Source organism: Etheostoma cragini, chromosome 17, assembly GCF_013103735.1.
Source record: "Etheostoma cragini isolate CJK2018 chromosome 17, CSU_Ecrag_1.0, whole genome shotgun sequence".
NCBI classification, from domain to species: Eukaryota; Metazoa; Chordata; class Actinopteri; order Perciformes; family Percidae; genus Etheostoma; species Etheostoma cragini.
The window spans coordinates 20,768,109-20,782,050 of record NC_048423.1 but is presented as its reverse complement, the minus strand read 5'-3'; the positions used below and the strand labels follow the sequence as shown (position 1 = coordinate 20,782,050).

The following is a 13,942-nucleotide window of genomic DNA, read 5'->3' as shown; positions in this document are numbered from 1 at the left end:
AGATAGGACGTCCAGCCTTTCTTTAACTGTCTATGCTTCCAGCTAGTCAACACTACAGCTTGTGACTCTGCTGTACAGCGTCCGTTTAACAGTGGTTTCACTATGTAGGCATACATTTACCTAAGTCCTGTGGGCCTACTTACACATTTGAGGTAGGGCAGGCTACTTGTAATTCTTTTCCTGCCACTTTCTACTTCTACTCCACTACATTTCAAAGGGAAATATTGTATTTTTTTTTTTACTCCACTACATTATTCTGACAACTTCAGTCCTACTACTTAACAAATTAAGATTAGTGTAGGCCAACAGCTGAAATGAATAGTTGATTAAACACTCTGGTGGGTTGAAAGAACTGTGTTTGTCGTTTCCAGTTTGGGATATTTCTGCATTGAGTACAGGCCTACTTTTACTTTCAATAGGCCATATGTTCCTGATGATAGCTACTTAACCTAACAAGCATAGTATATTTATAGTGTTCAATGCAGGACTTTTAGCACTTGTAACAAAGTATTATTGGGTTACAGTGTGGTATTAGAAATTTTAAAGTAATTGACTAGGCCTACTTCTTCAACCATGGTGTTTAATTTCAAAGTTTTGGTGTAAAGAGAATCCTAAGCAAAGAAGAGCGTCAATAAATAATTGTAAATACATTTTTTTTATTGTATAGTCTACTGTGCATGGGTTTCAAAATGTGTTACATGTTTATAGATTGGCATTTATTATATGACTACGTCAGTCAATGCAGGCACTAGAAATAGGTTTTACTTGAAGCCACAGAATAGCCTCATGGCATTGTGTTGGTCGGTGGCACCCCCCAGTGTGCAATTAAAAACTGTAGAGTGAGTGAAAGGTAGCCCAATAACATGGGTACATGGGTAACAGACAGTATTATATAAAGTACTTGAACACAATACTTGTGCAAGTATCTTACCAGGAAATAACTTTGGTAGAAGTGAAAGTCACCTTTCAGAATTTTACTTGAGTAAAGGTCTTAAAGTATGTGATATTTAGTGAACTTAAGTAAAGTAATTTTATGATATTAAATGTATTTAACAATTAGAAGTAAAAGTAAAAAAAAAAACCATTGAAAATGAACTTTATTGTGGCTTTGAGATACAGAAAGATAATATTCACGGTTTCCACACCTTCTTAAACATCAAATTCAAAGTCTTAAATAAACAAAGACAACAGACACAGAATTTTGACTTTGTTGGGGGAAAGAAATGTTCACTCCAACGTATAAAAACATTTCTTACAAGTAACGAGAAACGAAAATTGTTATGGGAAGTGTAGTGGAGTAAAAGTATACATTTTATTCAGGATATGTAGTGGAGTACAACTAAACCTTTCTAGAAATATATATAACAAAGTAAAGTACTGATATGGGAAAATTCTACTTAAGCACAGTAACAAAGTATTTCTACTTCGTTACATTACAACACTGGTAACAGAACTGCATAATTTTTTATTTAATCTATTTTAACCCCTCAGATGTTTCCTCTTTCCACCAAGTTGGGAATCGCTGCCCTAAGAAAGTAATATAAGCAATGATACCACATTGGAAAGATGCTCCGTTAAGTTTTGTGTTTGATAAGTAAGAGGAAAAATCCCTTATTTTGTATCTTAAATGCCCATTAAGCATTTAAATATTATTGATCACTGTGTAAGAAATTAGGCTTACTTTAAGTGATAAAGACATTGCTTTTAATCCTGTTACTTTGCTGTGTTCTCATGCGCTATAATTAGGTGCCCGGCCCCAAAACCTGCAAAAAAAGTGCAGAGAAAACAGTAAGAGAGCACTAAGTATGTAATTTAAGGGACCCATGGTTTATGTTAAAAGATACGTGCATATAGGCCTAGATTAGAGATGATTAACAATTAGCACTCTAATGTAAATGTACTAAAAATGGGGATGATGCTGTGTTGATGTTGTGAGTAGTTAAGTTACTGGCTGTTAAATCAAACAAGTGAACGTTGGTGTTGGGAAATGAAACTATAACCAACTATCTTATTCTACTTTTATCTTTTATTCTTATATACATAGCTTCTAAAATCAAATATGTGAAATAAGGGAACTTTTTTAACACTTTCTTTTGCCTGGGACATTTAATTGACCAAGGACTCAACAGTAGAAAAACTCACAGTAGTGAACAGAAATGAATAGCAAAATAAAGGGCAAATAATAAAAATAGCTTGTTGACAGCTTGTTGTTGATTAAGATACCTGTAGCAGCTTGGTCTGTGCCATTGATCATGATGTGTGAAGGCAGGGGATAATGGCAGTAAATGATTCATCATGTCATTAAACTTTGAGACATTCAGTTTTAACCAAGAGTTATTACACAGGGAGCAATTTCGTTTATTCAAGAAAAATACTAAGATACATAGAACTATTTCTGAAGAGATATTTGTGCTAAATTTTTAGATAGCCATCTTAAAATTAAATGACCTCAAATTGTATGCTTTTTAACAACTTGGAAACGTGTTAATGTTGCCAGGACCTAATCAGCGGGAAGCAATTGATGTTTAATGTCATCAGCTTTGATTATAGTCAACGCTCTCTGTAATGTCCCAAGATTGTTTAAATTAACTAGCCTAGTGTGTTATCAGATGTGTTTTGGCATTGTTACACTGGGATAATATGAGAAGGATGAGTCGGTGTCGCCGTACAAACACTTAAAAAAATATATATTATAATTTAATCAAAAAACTATAATCAACATCAGCACAGATGTTAACTTGCATTTTTTGTAATACAGCGCAATGTGAAAAAAACATCAAAGAAATTTTTAAAGTTTAAAACGAGTGATCCATTTATCGACTTGGCCCATCCTTCTTTTATTATCCTAGGACGTAGACCGGATGAGGCGTGGCTTCGTTGATTTAGCGCGAATTTTCTTACTTCTTCCTGTGAAGGGTGAACGTTTCCGGAAACCTATTGTTGATGGACAGTATTTATAGCCTTACCGACTTCAGTTTGTTGTAGTTTCTTACTTTGAGGTATCTGCGTCAACCTCAAGCAACAGCAACAGCAACAGTAACATGTCTCAGGCTCGCGTTACTGATTTCTTTTCCCAAAGAAAGAAAGGTATCACCGGTCCGGTGAAACCAGCCAAGCAGCGCAGGAGCACTGTTCTCGAACGGGGGTCTTCTGGGACCAGCACAAGGTCAACTTCCTCGAAAAACAAAGGTGGTTTCCTGTGTTCGTCCTCCGTCCATGAAGAGTTTGTCCGAGTTATCGACGAGGCAGTGGAGTTAAACGTCGGAGAGTGTGTTGGTAGCATCGCGAAAGATGCATACTCTAGTCCCCGGACACCAAAGAGGACCTCGGCCGAGACAGAGTTCGACCTCGGGGCAGCCTTGTTTTCAGCCACCGCTAATCACAGCACAGCCAAGAAGAGACGGCAAGCAGAGGCTGTTAAAGAAGCTAAAGTTTTAGAGAAAGCAACTACGAAGACCAGGAAGGCCAGAAAGAAACTGGTTCTCCCTCAAGACACACCACAGGTAATGTTAATGTTGTTATGATGGAAACCAGCTTCTTACCCTCCATCTTTGAATTACATGCCCACACTATCTAAATGTGCATTCGACTGAATGTGAACGCAGCCTTAAGGCTTGTTCATTCTTTGAACAAAGCCAGATGCGCAGTTTGCGTACTTTTGGGTTGCAATTTTACTTACAGCCACATTTTACGTGTGTGTCCAGACTGCAGTCCAGTCCGTGCCCAGTGAGGGGACCCAGCAGCACTGTGCTCCGGCAGCCTCGGTGTCTGGGCATAATGTGGACAGCCACCAAAAGTTCCCAACCAACAGCTCTCCGCAAAGCGGAGAGGCCAGCAAGGTAACACTGTGTTTGGAGTGGATTGACTGGAGATCAGGCGTCACTAGCGTGCACTCACCACACTGTGACACTGTAGGTTCAGTTAGAAGTGACAACATTATGACAGAGCTTGGTTTATTTGTTTTGAACGGTTCTTGTAGATGTAGCTCTATAATTTTTATATTAACAAATTATATAAAAGAAAAATCAACAATGTGCAGGTCCAAATACTTGTGTACAATGTGCGTTTTTGTGGTGTTGAAGGAACATGTCGCCCACTGCAGAGGTGTGGCTCATGTTTTTTACATCAGTATTTTATCCCACTTTCTCTCAGGCTTTGTGTAAAGAAGGCATTGCAGCCATCAAGTCTCGTATTCAGAGGATCAAGAAACATGCAGAGGATTTAACCAGCGCTGCTCTTGGGAAATCAGCTTCCACATCCTTCTCTCCAGCTGGTTCAACTGCCAACGCTATCACCCCCCTTGTCCCCAAAACCGCGCCTGCCACCTGTGATGTTAAGGCCCTCAAGTTCACTGTAGCACAAGTCAAAGAGCTTGCAGCTAAAGCTCAGCGGAGGAAGGAGGAGAGAGAGGCCAAAGAGAGCAATCAGAGTGAGACGCAAATCCTGGATAGGTGAGCATGAGCACATATACCTGCAGCCAATATCTTATTAACCAATCTGTACTTTGCAGATGGAACACTACATTTCCACTAGTCCAAATCTGATAGTCCAAATCCGAAGCTAAAGTGTTTTTCTCCTCTTTTGTCCCTCAGTACTGAGCCGCCAGCATACCAGCGGTACCACAATCTCGCCCAGGCGGCCCCCCCGGGCCTGTCCCTGCCTTACCAGTACAAGGTGCTGGATGAGATGTTTAGGAGTATGGACACTGTGGTCGCAATGTTGTACAACCGCTGTGAAGCATCCACCTTCCCCAAGATTAAACAGGGCGTTCAGGACATGATGCACAAGTAGGTGGAAGGACGGGAGATGGTCCGTTTGTACTTTTCAGATTGAGGCTGAGCAATTCTTTCAGGTTTGGCAAGTCAAAATCAGTGGTCTCTCTGTGGGTCACAAAGAAAATCAGCATTCAGTGGTGTATTTTTCCCTGGCTTAGTCAAAAAATAAAAAAAAACTGCATTATATTTATTTTGAGTGCATGTCTCTGAAATTGTAGTTTATATAATTTCAGTTTTTTTTTGTTTACATCTGTTTCCCTATGAGAACATGAGAGGTGGTGCATTACTCCCTCTTGCACTATAATCATAATATACAGTAGTGTGTGCTTGAGATCAGAAAGAGGATCATCTGTGGACATTGTCCTTTGGAGCGCGATGCATGCGGATTTGAAAAGTGGTTAGGATTTTAAAACTCATGTAATTTGAGCCAGTTTTCGCTCTTAGCACCCAAAGCTATAAACAAAATGCAGTTAAAGAGAAGCCATCCAATTGTTCTCATTTTATGTCAAAATCTTCATCTGTGATCCAACCCGCATGTTTGTTGTTTGACACAGGACCAAAACTGACGGTAAAATACCACCTGCAATAGCCTCTTTTGCGGGTCACCTGTCGGGTATCGAACTCTGCTGGAGGTTAGAAGTGGCTGTCAGGTTGCAGAAGCTAATCTTTGTCTTTCTCTTTTTCCCCTTTGCAGACGATTTGAGGAGAGCCACGTTGGTCAGATACGGACTGTGTTCCCAGAGGCCTACAAATTTAGACAGGAGAAGAACATCCCAACCTTTAACAGCAACATTAAGAAGGGCAGCTACCAGCTCACCGTGGAGCCCATCATTCTCTCTGGTTAATACACCCTTTTTCATTCTATAAAGTCACCACTTGTTCCTTTACAAATATTATTAAGTTGGCTTATTTTATCTATTACAACTCTGACTAGTTCTAATCAACACAAATTCTTTAAATGGGATATGTCTAATTGCAGGGCCCATGACAATGTGTCCCCTACCTTTTAATGTGTTTATTTATTTAACCTGTGTCCTGTTGTCCTCCTCAGACCAGAATGAAGCGTGTCCTCTCCTGTCCGCCTCTCGCCTCCTGGAGAGAAGACGTATCTTCCACCTGAATCTGGTCTCCATTGTCAAACAGCACCACAAGGTCAGCAGCTGCCATTGCCTCTTTATTTTTTTTTTTACATAGTTAGTCATAGGTTGGCATAGGCAGTAAACGGGGATGGATTTTGTCTATGGCTCAGGTCCAAGTTTTAGAGTAAACAATGTGTGGAAAGAGCTGAGATAGTTGTGTCCACTGACACACTGGCTATGTTGCAATGGACGGTTTCATGTATTTGTACTTTACTTCGTTATTTATATTTCTGGTAACCTTTGCTTTTATCACTCTATTTTCTAAATTAAATGCATGGTTTAACCCTAATAAATTTCCTCTAAGCATCTGTTACTTGCAAGAAATGTTTTCGTACCTACCTAGCTACCAAAGATTCTTCTTACAAAAAATGATGAAAGTTGTCTGTTTTTCTCTTCGTTGATGTTAGATTTATTTTTATACATCTAATAATTAAGTACAGTTAATATCAGATGCTGTAAGACTCAATATTTTTATTCAAGTATTGCTTTCAAGTACTAGTTTTATACAAGACTGCACATGGGGAATACATTTTGGTGTCTATTAGACTGGTTAGTTTCTGCTAACCCCTTTACAATCTACCTCTCTGTCTGCAGGTATTTCTGTCCATGTTGGTTCCACCGATGTCTGTTCCAGAAGACAAACTGACCCGCTGGCACCCTAAGTTTAATGTGGACACTGTGCCAGCCATCTTGGCTAGCTCGCTACCTCAGCCTCCTTACACTGAGAAACTGTCCACCGCTCAGGAAGTGCTGGACAGGGCTCGCTCACTCATCACGCCCAAGGTACGGTGTCCATTTCAAAAGTGGTCAAAGTTCTAAAACCGTGAATAATGTACAATCAATGGGTAATAATGTTGAAATGTTGTGCTTAATTTAATGCATACTCTCAGCATGGTTCTGTCCAAATCCAATGGAATTGCTCTCTTGCCTTATCTTCAGATGGAGAAGGCTCTGGTTTCTCTGACTCTGAAGACGGAAGACAAAGCTGCAGAGAGTAATAAACCAACATCTCCACAGACGCCAGCAGTCCCCCAAGCATCAGCTGCAGTCCCAACTGCCTTGAAAGGAGTTTCCCAGTCTCTGCTGGACAGGGTATGTGGACTTGGAGGCGGATGGGGGTTAGGGATTTCAAAATTTGAATATTTGTTCCAAACAACCACAGATATTTGAATATCTATTTTTATACATTATGTCCAAAAGCGGGCAAACCAATACAATAAGAGACGGAACTACTTGTGTACCGTTATGCTGCGTTCCAATCAACCGTAACTCGTGTTTTCACCACCTCTTACGTGTGAAAGTGCCCTGCAACAACAGTCAAACCCGTAACTTATTACTCATTAACTCTTACTAGATGGTTGTACTCCTAGTTATAGTTTTGACGTCACACACAACCCCCGTTGATGCTGTGGTGATTGACAGTGAGAAATGGAAATAATTATACATAACTAGGCAATATAGAGTAGTTCCTTGCATTGTAATTCAAACAATACACATACAATGTGTACTGGAAGGGTTACTCGTGACTTTGCCTGGAATGCTACTAAGACGCGAGTCGTAACCTACAGGCTAAAAATTGTGTCTTGAACGCAGCATTAGACCTCTCTCTTTCTGGAGACAGAACAGGATGCGGATTACACCGCCATCACGGAGCGGTTCAGAGTTGGAATTTGTCGTACGATATTTCCCCGTCGTCTCTGCAGTTAAAGATTTGTTACCATATTTGTGCTGTCTTCTTTGCCCTCGTTGTTTATTTACTTCCAGTCCTGGCAGCCGCATTATCACATCATGAACACGCCCACCCACTCGCTGTGAACTCTCTTCCCAACCGGCTAAATCTGACAGGAAGCTGAGTGCACCCTGTTTCCATTTATTTTGAATGGGGGTGGTGCAAGAGGGACCTGGAAACAACGCAGCTTGTCTTGTGAAAAGTGGAGACCGGAGAAGCGCAACCCCACGTCACGCTGCGGTGGCCAATCATTTAACCAAAGATTTGACCGGTCGGCGTGTTTTGAGGCGGTGTGAGAGTCCCGTACAGGAAACACCACTCCCTCTATCGCCGTCAAATCTCTTAATACATTCATGTTGCTGCCAGAAGAACCTTTTTAAAACTTTAAAACTGCTGGTCCCGTCATGTTTTGGTTAGTCTATGTCCACAACCTTCCACTTCCGGGATTACTGGGTTGCTGCCGGAAATTCCGGCAAATTTAACTCTTTTCGGCTCGATGTCCGGTACCTTCTGCTTTCTTTGTGCTGTAATTTTACATTCCTGTGGATTTCTGAGGATTATGGTTAGCTGCTCCTTAGATCTCTGCAGGGTAAATACAGACACCTAGCACGTTTTCTGTTGTACGACTAAAACTAAGTTTGAATGTACACACGTGCCACCAAAACAAGTTCCTTCCAGAGGCTGTTTTGCAGCAACACCAGGCCTGCTGCCATTAGGGTTGGGTTACCAAATCCTGTACTTTTATCGGTACCGACCAATTCACACTGGTATTTGTTCACGTAAAATCAAATGGTGCCAAATTTCGGTGCCTGTAAGTGCGAGCTTATCTGTCCTCTCTGCATTTTGCGACAGCAGAGCTCTGAGACACATGCGCACACAGTGGTGCAGACGGGGTAAACTCAAGCAAACTACGCTGGCTCTGCGGTTTTATGGAGTAACAGTGACAATGCCGTTAAGTGGTTTTAAGCGTGGTCAGTTTTTCAAAACTTTGCAGAAACACCATTAAATCTGTAACTTTAATGGCGAGCCAAAAGCAGCTGTGGTGCTGTTGACACTTCCTCTGAGACAAGCAGGCATAACTGGGTTTGTGTGCCTTGGTGACTGACCAGCAATTTATTTCTACAGCATCTTTCAGTAACACGGCTCAATTTAAAAACGGTCATGATGAAAATTTAACCGGCTAGATAATATCCAAATACAAGCTACAGTGAATAAGAAAGGAATAAGTATTCAATTTAATTAATTGTAGGGACTGGTTTGGGAGGAGAGAGGGAGGGTTTCTAAAAAAAATAAAAAGTTTTAAGTAAATGGGTTTTATCTTTACAGAGAGAAAAGTACCGTATCAGTAGTGATATTGGTTCAGATGTGAACGATACTCAACCCCAGCTGCCTTGGTAGGCTTAGCCTTTGCCCCATTAGAAAACAATGTTGTGATTTATCCTTATGTTGTTTCAGATTCGGGCAAAGGAGGCCCAGAAAGTCCAAGCAGCCATGACTCGAAACCCCACCCAGGAAGAGCGCCTGGTGATGATGTCACGGCTCCCTGAGCTGGCCCGGATTCTCCGGAACGTTTTTGTTGCAGAGAAGAAACCAGCTTTAATATTGGAATTGGCCTGTAACAGGATGGTGGCCAGCTACAGATCTGCTCTTAGCACAGGTTGGTTCAAACAGGAAATAACGGCAGAGCAGAACAGGGAAATTTGTCGCTTATGGGAGTAGCTGAGAACAAACCGCATATTTATTTTTTATTTTATTTTTTTCTGTTTTAACTTTTAAGCAACTGGAAATCTTTTGTTAGGCAAGTTGGAAAACTGAGAAACTGTATTTCACTGTAGCATTCACAATTATTTTGCAGTAGGAAATGTGTTGCTTTTTCAAAAAATGGTCATGTGACTAGCTTCCTCTCTATTGAACAGGTGAAATGGAGAAGCACATCCGTCTGCTGGCAGAAGTGGCTGCTGACTGGCTGACTATTCATCCAATCAGGAAGGACGTCTACCTGAAGTTGAACAAGAACATGGAGCTCAACGTCATTCTGGACAAACTGAGTAGCAGAATTCGAGATGAAGAGAAAATCTAACATTTAAATGACACGATGACAGCGATGTGATAGCCTGAACATCTTTCTCCGGGCCTTGCTGTGAGAGCTGCCAGCACGCTGAAGGCTAGTTAAAGTGCCATATTTTCAGTGACTTATCAGTTTGTAGGCAGCATGTATGATGTTTTAGATACAGTGGGTTTTGTGTTGTGCCCTGTCCGCTAGGCTGTCGGAGTGAAATGGTCACTGATTGATCTCAGCACAGCTCCACGACACCAGTATCTCCCAAAAATCCTGACGCCACACGGGACCGGCCCAGTCTCACCCCTGTTGTTTTAGCCACACTTTCATTAAGAGTTCTTTGTTTTTATTTCCTCCATGAAAGTGTAACATTGGTGTCTGTGTCTTTTTGGGGGAACCATTTTCTACAATGTAGAACTAATGAATGTTTACATTTTTTAAAGGTCACTACTGTTTGATAATGTTTAAGAAATACAAGCATGAGTCCAACTGTCTCCAATAATTTTTTTTGTAAATGCAGTTTTATTAAATGTGAGATTCTGTAAAGCAAAGGCAGTGATTGCATTTTATATATGACCGCTGGCGGTAAAGTAAACATGTCAAGATTGTACCAGAGAACGGGTAGTAGGGAGGGGAAAAAACACTTCGTGGCATCTTTGTATGCAGACTGTTTTGTTTTACCAGATTTTGAAGTTTGTCTACACTGCAATACAAGGGATATATAATTTAATTTGCGGTGCTTGTAGCAATTAAAATCTATTTGAACAATGTTGTCTCAATGCCGTAACAAAACCAATCCCAGAAACAATTTATACAGTAAGGACAAAGATGAAAAATCACAGTGACATGCTGAACACAGGAATCTTGCATTGGTAAAGAGAACAGATGACACAGGTAAACAGTAAAGCTTTAAGAGAGAACATTCAGAATTACCGCTTCAGTATTGATAAAAACACAAGCATAATTTTTCATTTGGCCTTTAATTCTGCTTTTTACAATATTGAAGTTTGTTACAGGTGGTGGGAAAAATTGTATGTTTTAAAAAAATGTTGAAGGCCAAGTTTAGACATCCATCAAATACACTGAGCACATATGTAAACACTTAAACCCTTTAAATCCTCAAAGAAAAGTACAACACTTACATGAAATAATGCTTAGACACAACTACAGAAAGCATGCTCTCAAGGTTAGATGCATGTTTGCTGCTGCACTGGATAGATTTACAGAATGGCTTAAGCCCTCAGTCACAGAAACACATCCTATTGGCATTTAATCAACTGATACACTCATGTACTGTAGGCTATTTAATATACAGCTGAAAGAGAAACTTGTTTTTGGAGGATATACAAAAAAAACTGTTATTCAGTTTGCAACAGATAAAATGTGCCTTTAATATATCCAATTCTCTGTAGCTGCTTCCTCCTGTTCAGGTGCAGCAACTGATCCCAGCAGTAGTGGAATGTAAGAACGTACATTTACTCAAGTACTGTACTTAAATACAAATTTAAAAGGTAGCCGAGTCTTGTTTCATGCCACTTTCTACTTCACTAAATTTTAGAAAGTACTTTTTACTACAATACATTAATCTGACAGCTTTACTTACTAGTTACTTTACAAATTAAGATTTTTGCACCAAAAATAATGTATAAAATATATTTTATTATAAATTAGACTACCAAACAATATACAGACCTACCAGCCCAGCTTAAATGATTAGGCCATTAAACACTTGATTGCAAAAACCTTTTGGCTTGTATTTTTACAGTGTGGTATTAGTACTTTTACTTAAGTAAAAGATCTCTACACTTTTTCCCCCGCTGGATCCCAGCATGCATTAGGTGAAAGGAACAGAACATTCTAGACATTCAGACTCCTTAAGGATCTGTGGAAACCAAGCTGTCACCCTGTGATAAGTTGAAAGAATGGAAGGTAAGGATTCCGAGCCTTAACAGTTTTATAAACGAGTGACAAACACACTTGTAATTTTAGTACTGATTAAAATTGCAAAACTAAAAGTGATTGAAATGTGTGCCTGAGCTGAACAGGTTGCTCGTTTGGGGCTGGTAACACTTGGGAAGCTGCTGGCTGGTTTTAAAACCAGTGTTTGACTGGTTTCCCGTGTGGCAGCTAGAAAGGTCCTCAGTACTGAACCAGCGAGAACACATTGTGGGACTTCAGTTTGTCGATGCCGTTCAGCTCTTTGAGCTCGATGACCACCATGCAGCCCAGAACCTCAGCCTGCTGCTTCTGCATTAGCTCACAGGCTGCATACAGCGTCCCTGCAAAGACGCACGCACGCGGGGTTAGAAAGCATCTCTATCCAGGGGTCTGAAGGTAAATTTGTTGCACAATTAAGAAGTGCAAGGCATCCATGACACACCGACAACATACAATGGGACAATAAATAATAATAGAAACAGTGCTCGAGTGCTAATGAAAATGCTGACCTACTGTATCTATAAATATCAATAAAACTGACCACCTTAAAAGTAATATAAAAAAACAATGATTAACAAAATAAATACGCAAATACAGGCTGTGTGGGGACTGCTTACCCCCAGTAGCCAGGAGGTCGTCAATGAGAAGAACTTTCTGTCCTGGAGCTACTGCATCCTCCTGGATCTCTGCTTCTGCCTGGAGAAACACAAGGAAGACTCTTAGAAAATACTGTTCTTTGGTGGAGAAGTAGTGTAGCAGTGTCATGGTGAGGGAGTGCTTCTCAGCAGCAGAGCCAGAGACTACCCAGGACTGTGGTGACAATGAATAGAGAGAAATACCGAGAGAGGCTTGAGAAATGTGATTGATTGACTGATTTAGGGCTGCACGATTATGGCCAAAACGATAATCAGTTATTCTGATCAATATTGAGATTACAATAAATTATCACAATTATTTGTTTAACCACGATTTTAACCACACATTTTATTGTCACATAGGCTATTTATAACTGCTTTCACATCCATATTGTGATACATTCCACTTATGTTGAAGCCTATGTTGTACATACAGCTGAAACACATGTAAATGAAAATTCCCAATCCCAATTGAGCTAACCGCTCTACCACATGAGCCACAGTTGCCCAAATGTATCAACGATTTTTTTATTTATTAAAACAATAGGATGTGCAATTCTGTTGTAGCCTTTGTTAATAAAAATTGATCTGGTAGCTTGTTTTCAGTTTGAATGTACTGTACGGAGGAGGTGCTTATGTGGGAAAGTTAATTGTAACATTCTGGTTGCCTAACGATGTCTTGTTCAGCATTCAGTTGTACTACAGGCACCCGAGGCAGGTTCAAGGTCTGCATCCACGGCTATCCAACGGCCCATTCCTCTTTTTTTACCACCATGGTGTAAAATGCACTTTTACTGTCGCGGTCACGTGAATGGGGAGCAGCAGAGATGTGGTCGAAGTGAGACTACGTCGCCTCTGCCGCTTGTTAAAAGGTACCCTGCCACACAAAACCGTTTTTACTTCACTTTTTTGAAGTTTGTTAGGTCCATCTTTCTTTATGTTATGTTATGTGGTGAATGTGAAGATGAACTGCTACCTCTTATTTCAGCTCTAGCCACTGAAAAGAAATAAGAGGAGAATCAGGCCAATTGTAACAGATGGTCAGTCTGTCTTCATGTTGCCTAAGCTCATTACTATTCATGAGCTCGCCCAGTTGCGCTGGGTAAAGCCGGGCTCTCATTGGCTAGCTGTTAGCCATTTAGAGTCAAGCAGCTTAGCTAGTTGAATATTAATGACAATTGGCACAAATGGAGCTCCGTCTTCCTGCAGGCTTTCTGTACCACGCTAGAATGGCTTGAAACAAGACTCCATGGTAGAACTTTAAACAATTCCACAAAGGGAGGAAATACGTGTGGGAGGGCACCTTTAAAGTCACAGTGAGGCAGGGCAATGCTGATAAAGCTGTTGTAAGTGTGTTTACACTTTTCAAAACTCCACACAGACAACACTCACTGCAGTGTAATAATGTGGTTACACTTCCTCTGAGACACGCACAAAAATGTTGCAGTAAAAAAAGACAACTAATTATTTTTTTTAACTGGAGCAAAGTTCCTCGGAGCTATTGGCCACCGCATCAGCAAAAAAAATAAACGATAAGTGTCAAATTATCTTTACAATCAATTAATTATCAATGTTATTTGCACATGGGCTCCTAAAGAAATTGACACACACACACACACACACACACACACACACACACACACACACACACACACACACACACACAC

General features: G+C 40.5%; 2 protein-coding genes across 3 annotated transcripts in view; one reads left to right on the top strand and one right to left on the bottom strand.

Annotated features, from left to right (window-relative positions):
- Window positions 1–2,863: 2,863 nt before the first annotated feature.
- cdt1 (chromatin licensing and DNA replication factor 1) lies at window positions 2,864–10,233 on the top strand. The gene is made up of 10 exons (XM_034899246.1): window positions 2,864–3,503; window positions 3,705–3,839; window positions 4,153–4,451; window positions 4,593–4,787; window positions 5,470–5,615; window positions 5,827–5,927; window positions 6,509–6,697; window positions 6,854–7,006; window positions 9,099–9,300; window positions 9,560–10,233. Exons 1-10 carry the CDS (start codon window positions 3,042–3,044, stop codon window positions 9,721–9,723), a joined length of 2,046 nt encoding a protein of 681 aa, XP_034755137.1. The 5' UTR covers window positions 2,864–3,041; the 3' UTR covers window positions 9,724–10,233.
- A 756-nt stretch (window positions 10,234–10,989) lies between these two features.
- aprt (adenine phosphoribosyltransferase) overlaps window positions 10,990–13,942 on the bottom strand; it is an 8,701-nt gene continuing 5,748 nt past the window's right edge. The window contains exons 4-6 of one of the 2 annotated variants that reach the window (XR_004660268.1): window positions 12,258–12,336; window positions 11,611–11,981; window positions 10,990–11,558 (exon numbers count right to left, since the gene is read on the bottom strand). Coding sequence is in view for 1 of the 2 variants with exons in the window: in XM_034899295.1 (XP_034755186.1) it covers window positions 11,842–11,981; window positions 12,258–12,336 (219 nt within the window). In the remaining variant the exon portion in view is untranslated. Of the gene's footprint in view, window positions 11,982–12,257; window positions 12,337–13,942 lie in introns of both variants that reach the window. The other variant, XM_034899295.1, reaches the window with a different exon arrangement.

Coding starts and splice junctions, on each gene's coding strand:
- cdt1 (XM_034899246.1), top strand. CDS start 3,042: ATGTCTCAGGCTCGCGTTACTGATTTCTTTTCCCAAAGAAAGAAAGGT. Junction 6,698..6,853: donor GCTCACTCATCACGCCCAAG/GTACGGTGTCCA, acceptor CCTTATCTTCAG/ATGGAGAAGGCTCTGGTTTC. Junction 7,007..9,098: donor CCCAGTCTCTGCTGGACAGG/GTATGTGGACTT, acceptor ATGTTGTTTCAG/ATTCGGGCAAAGGAGGCCCA.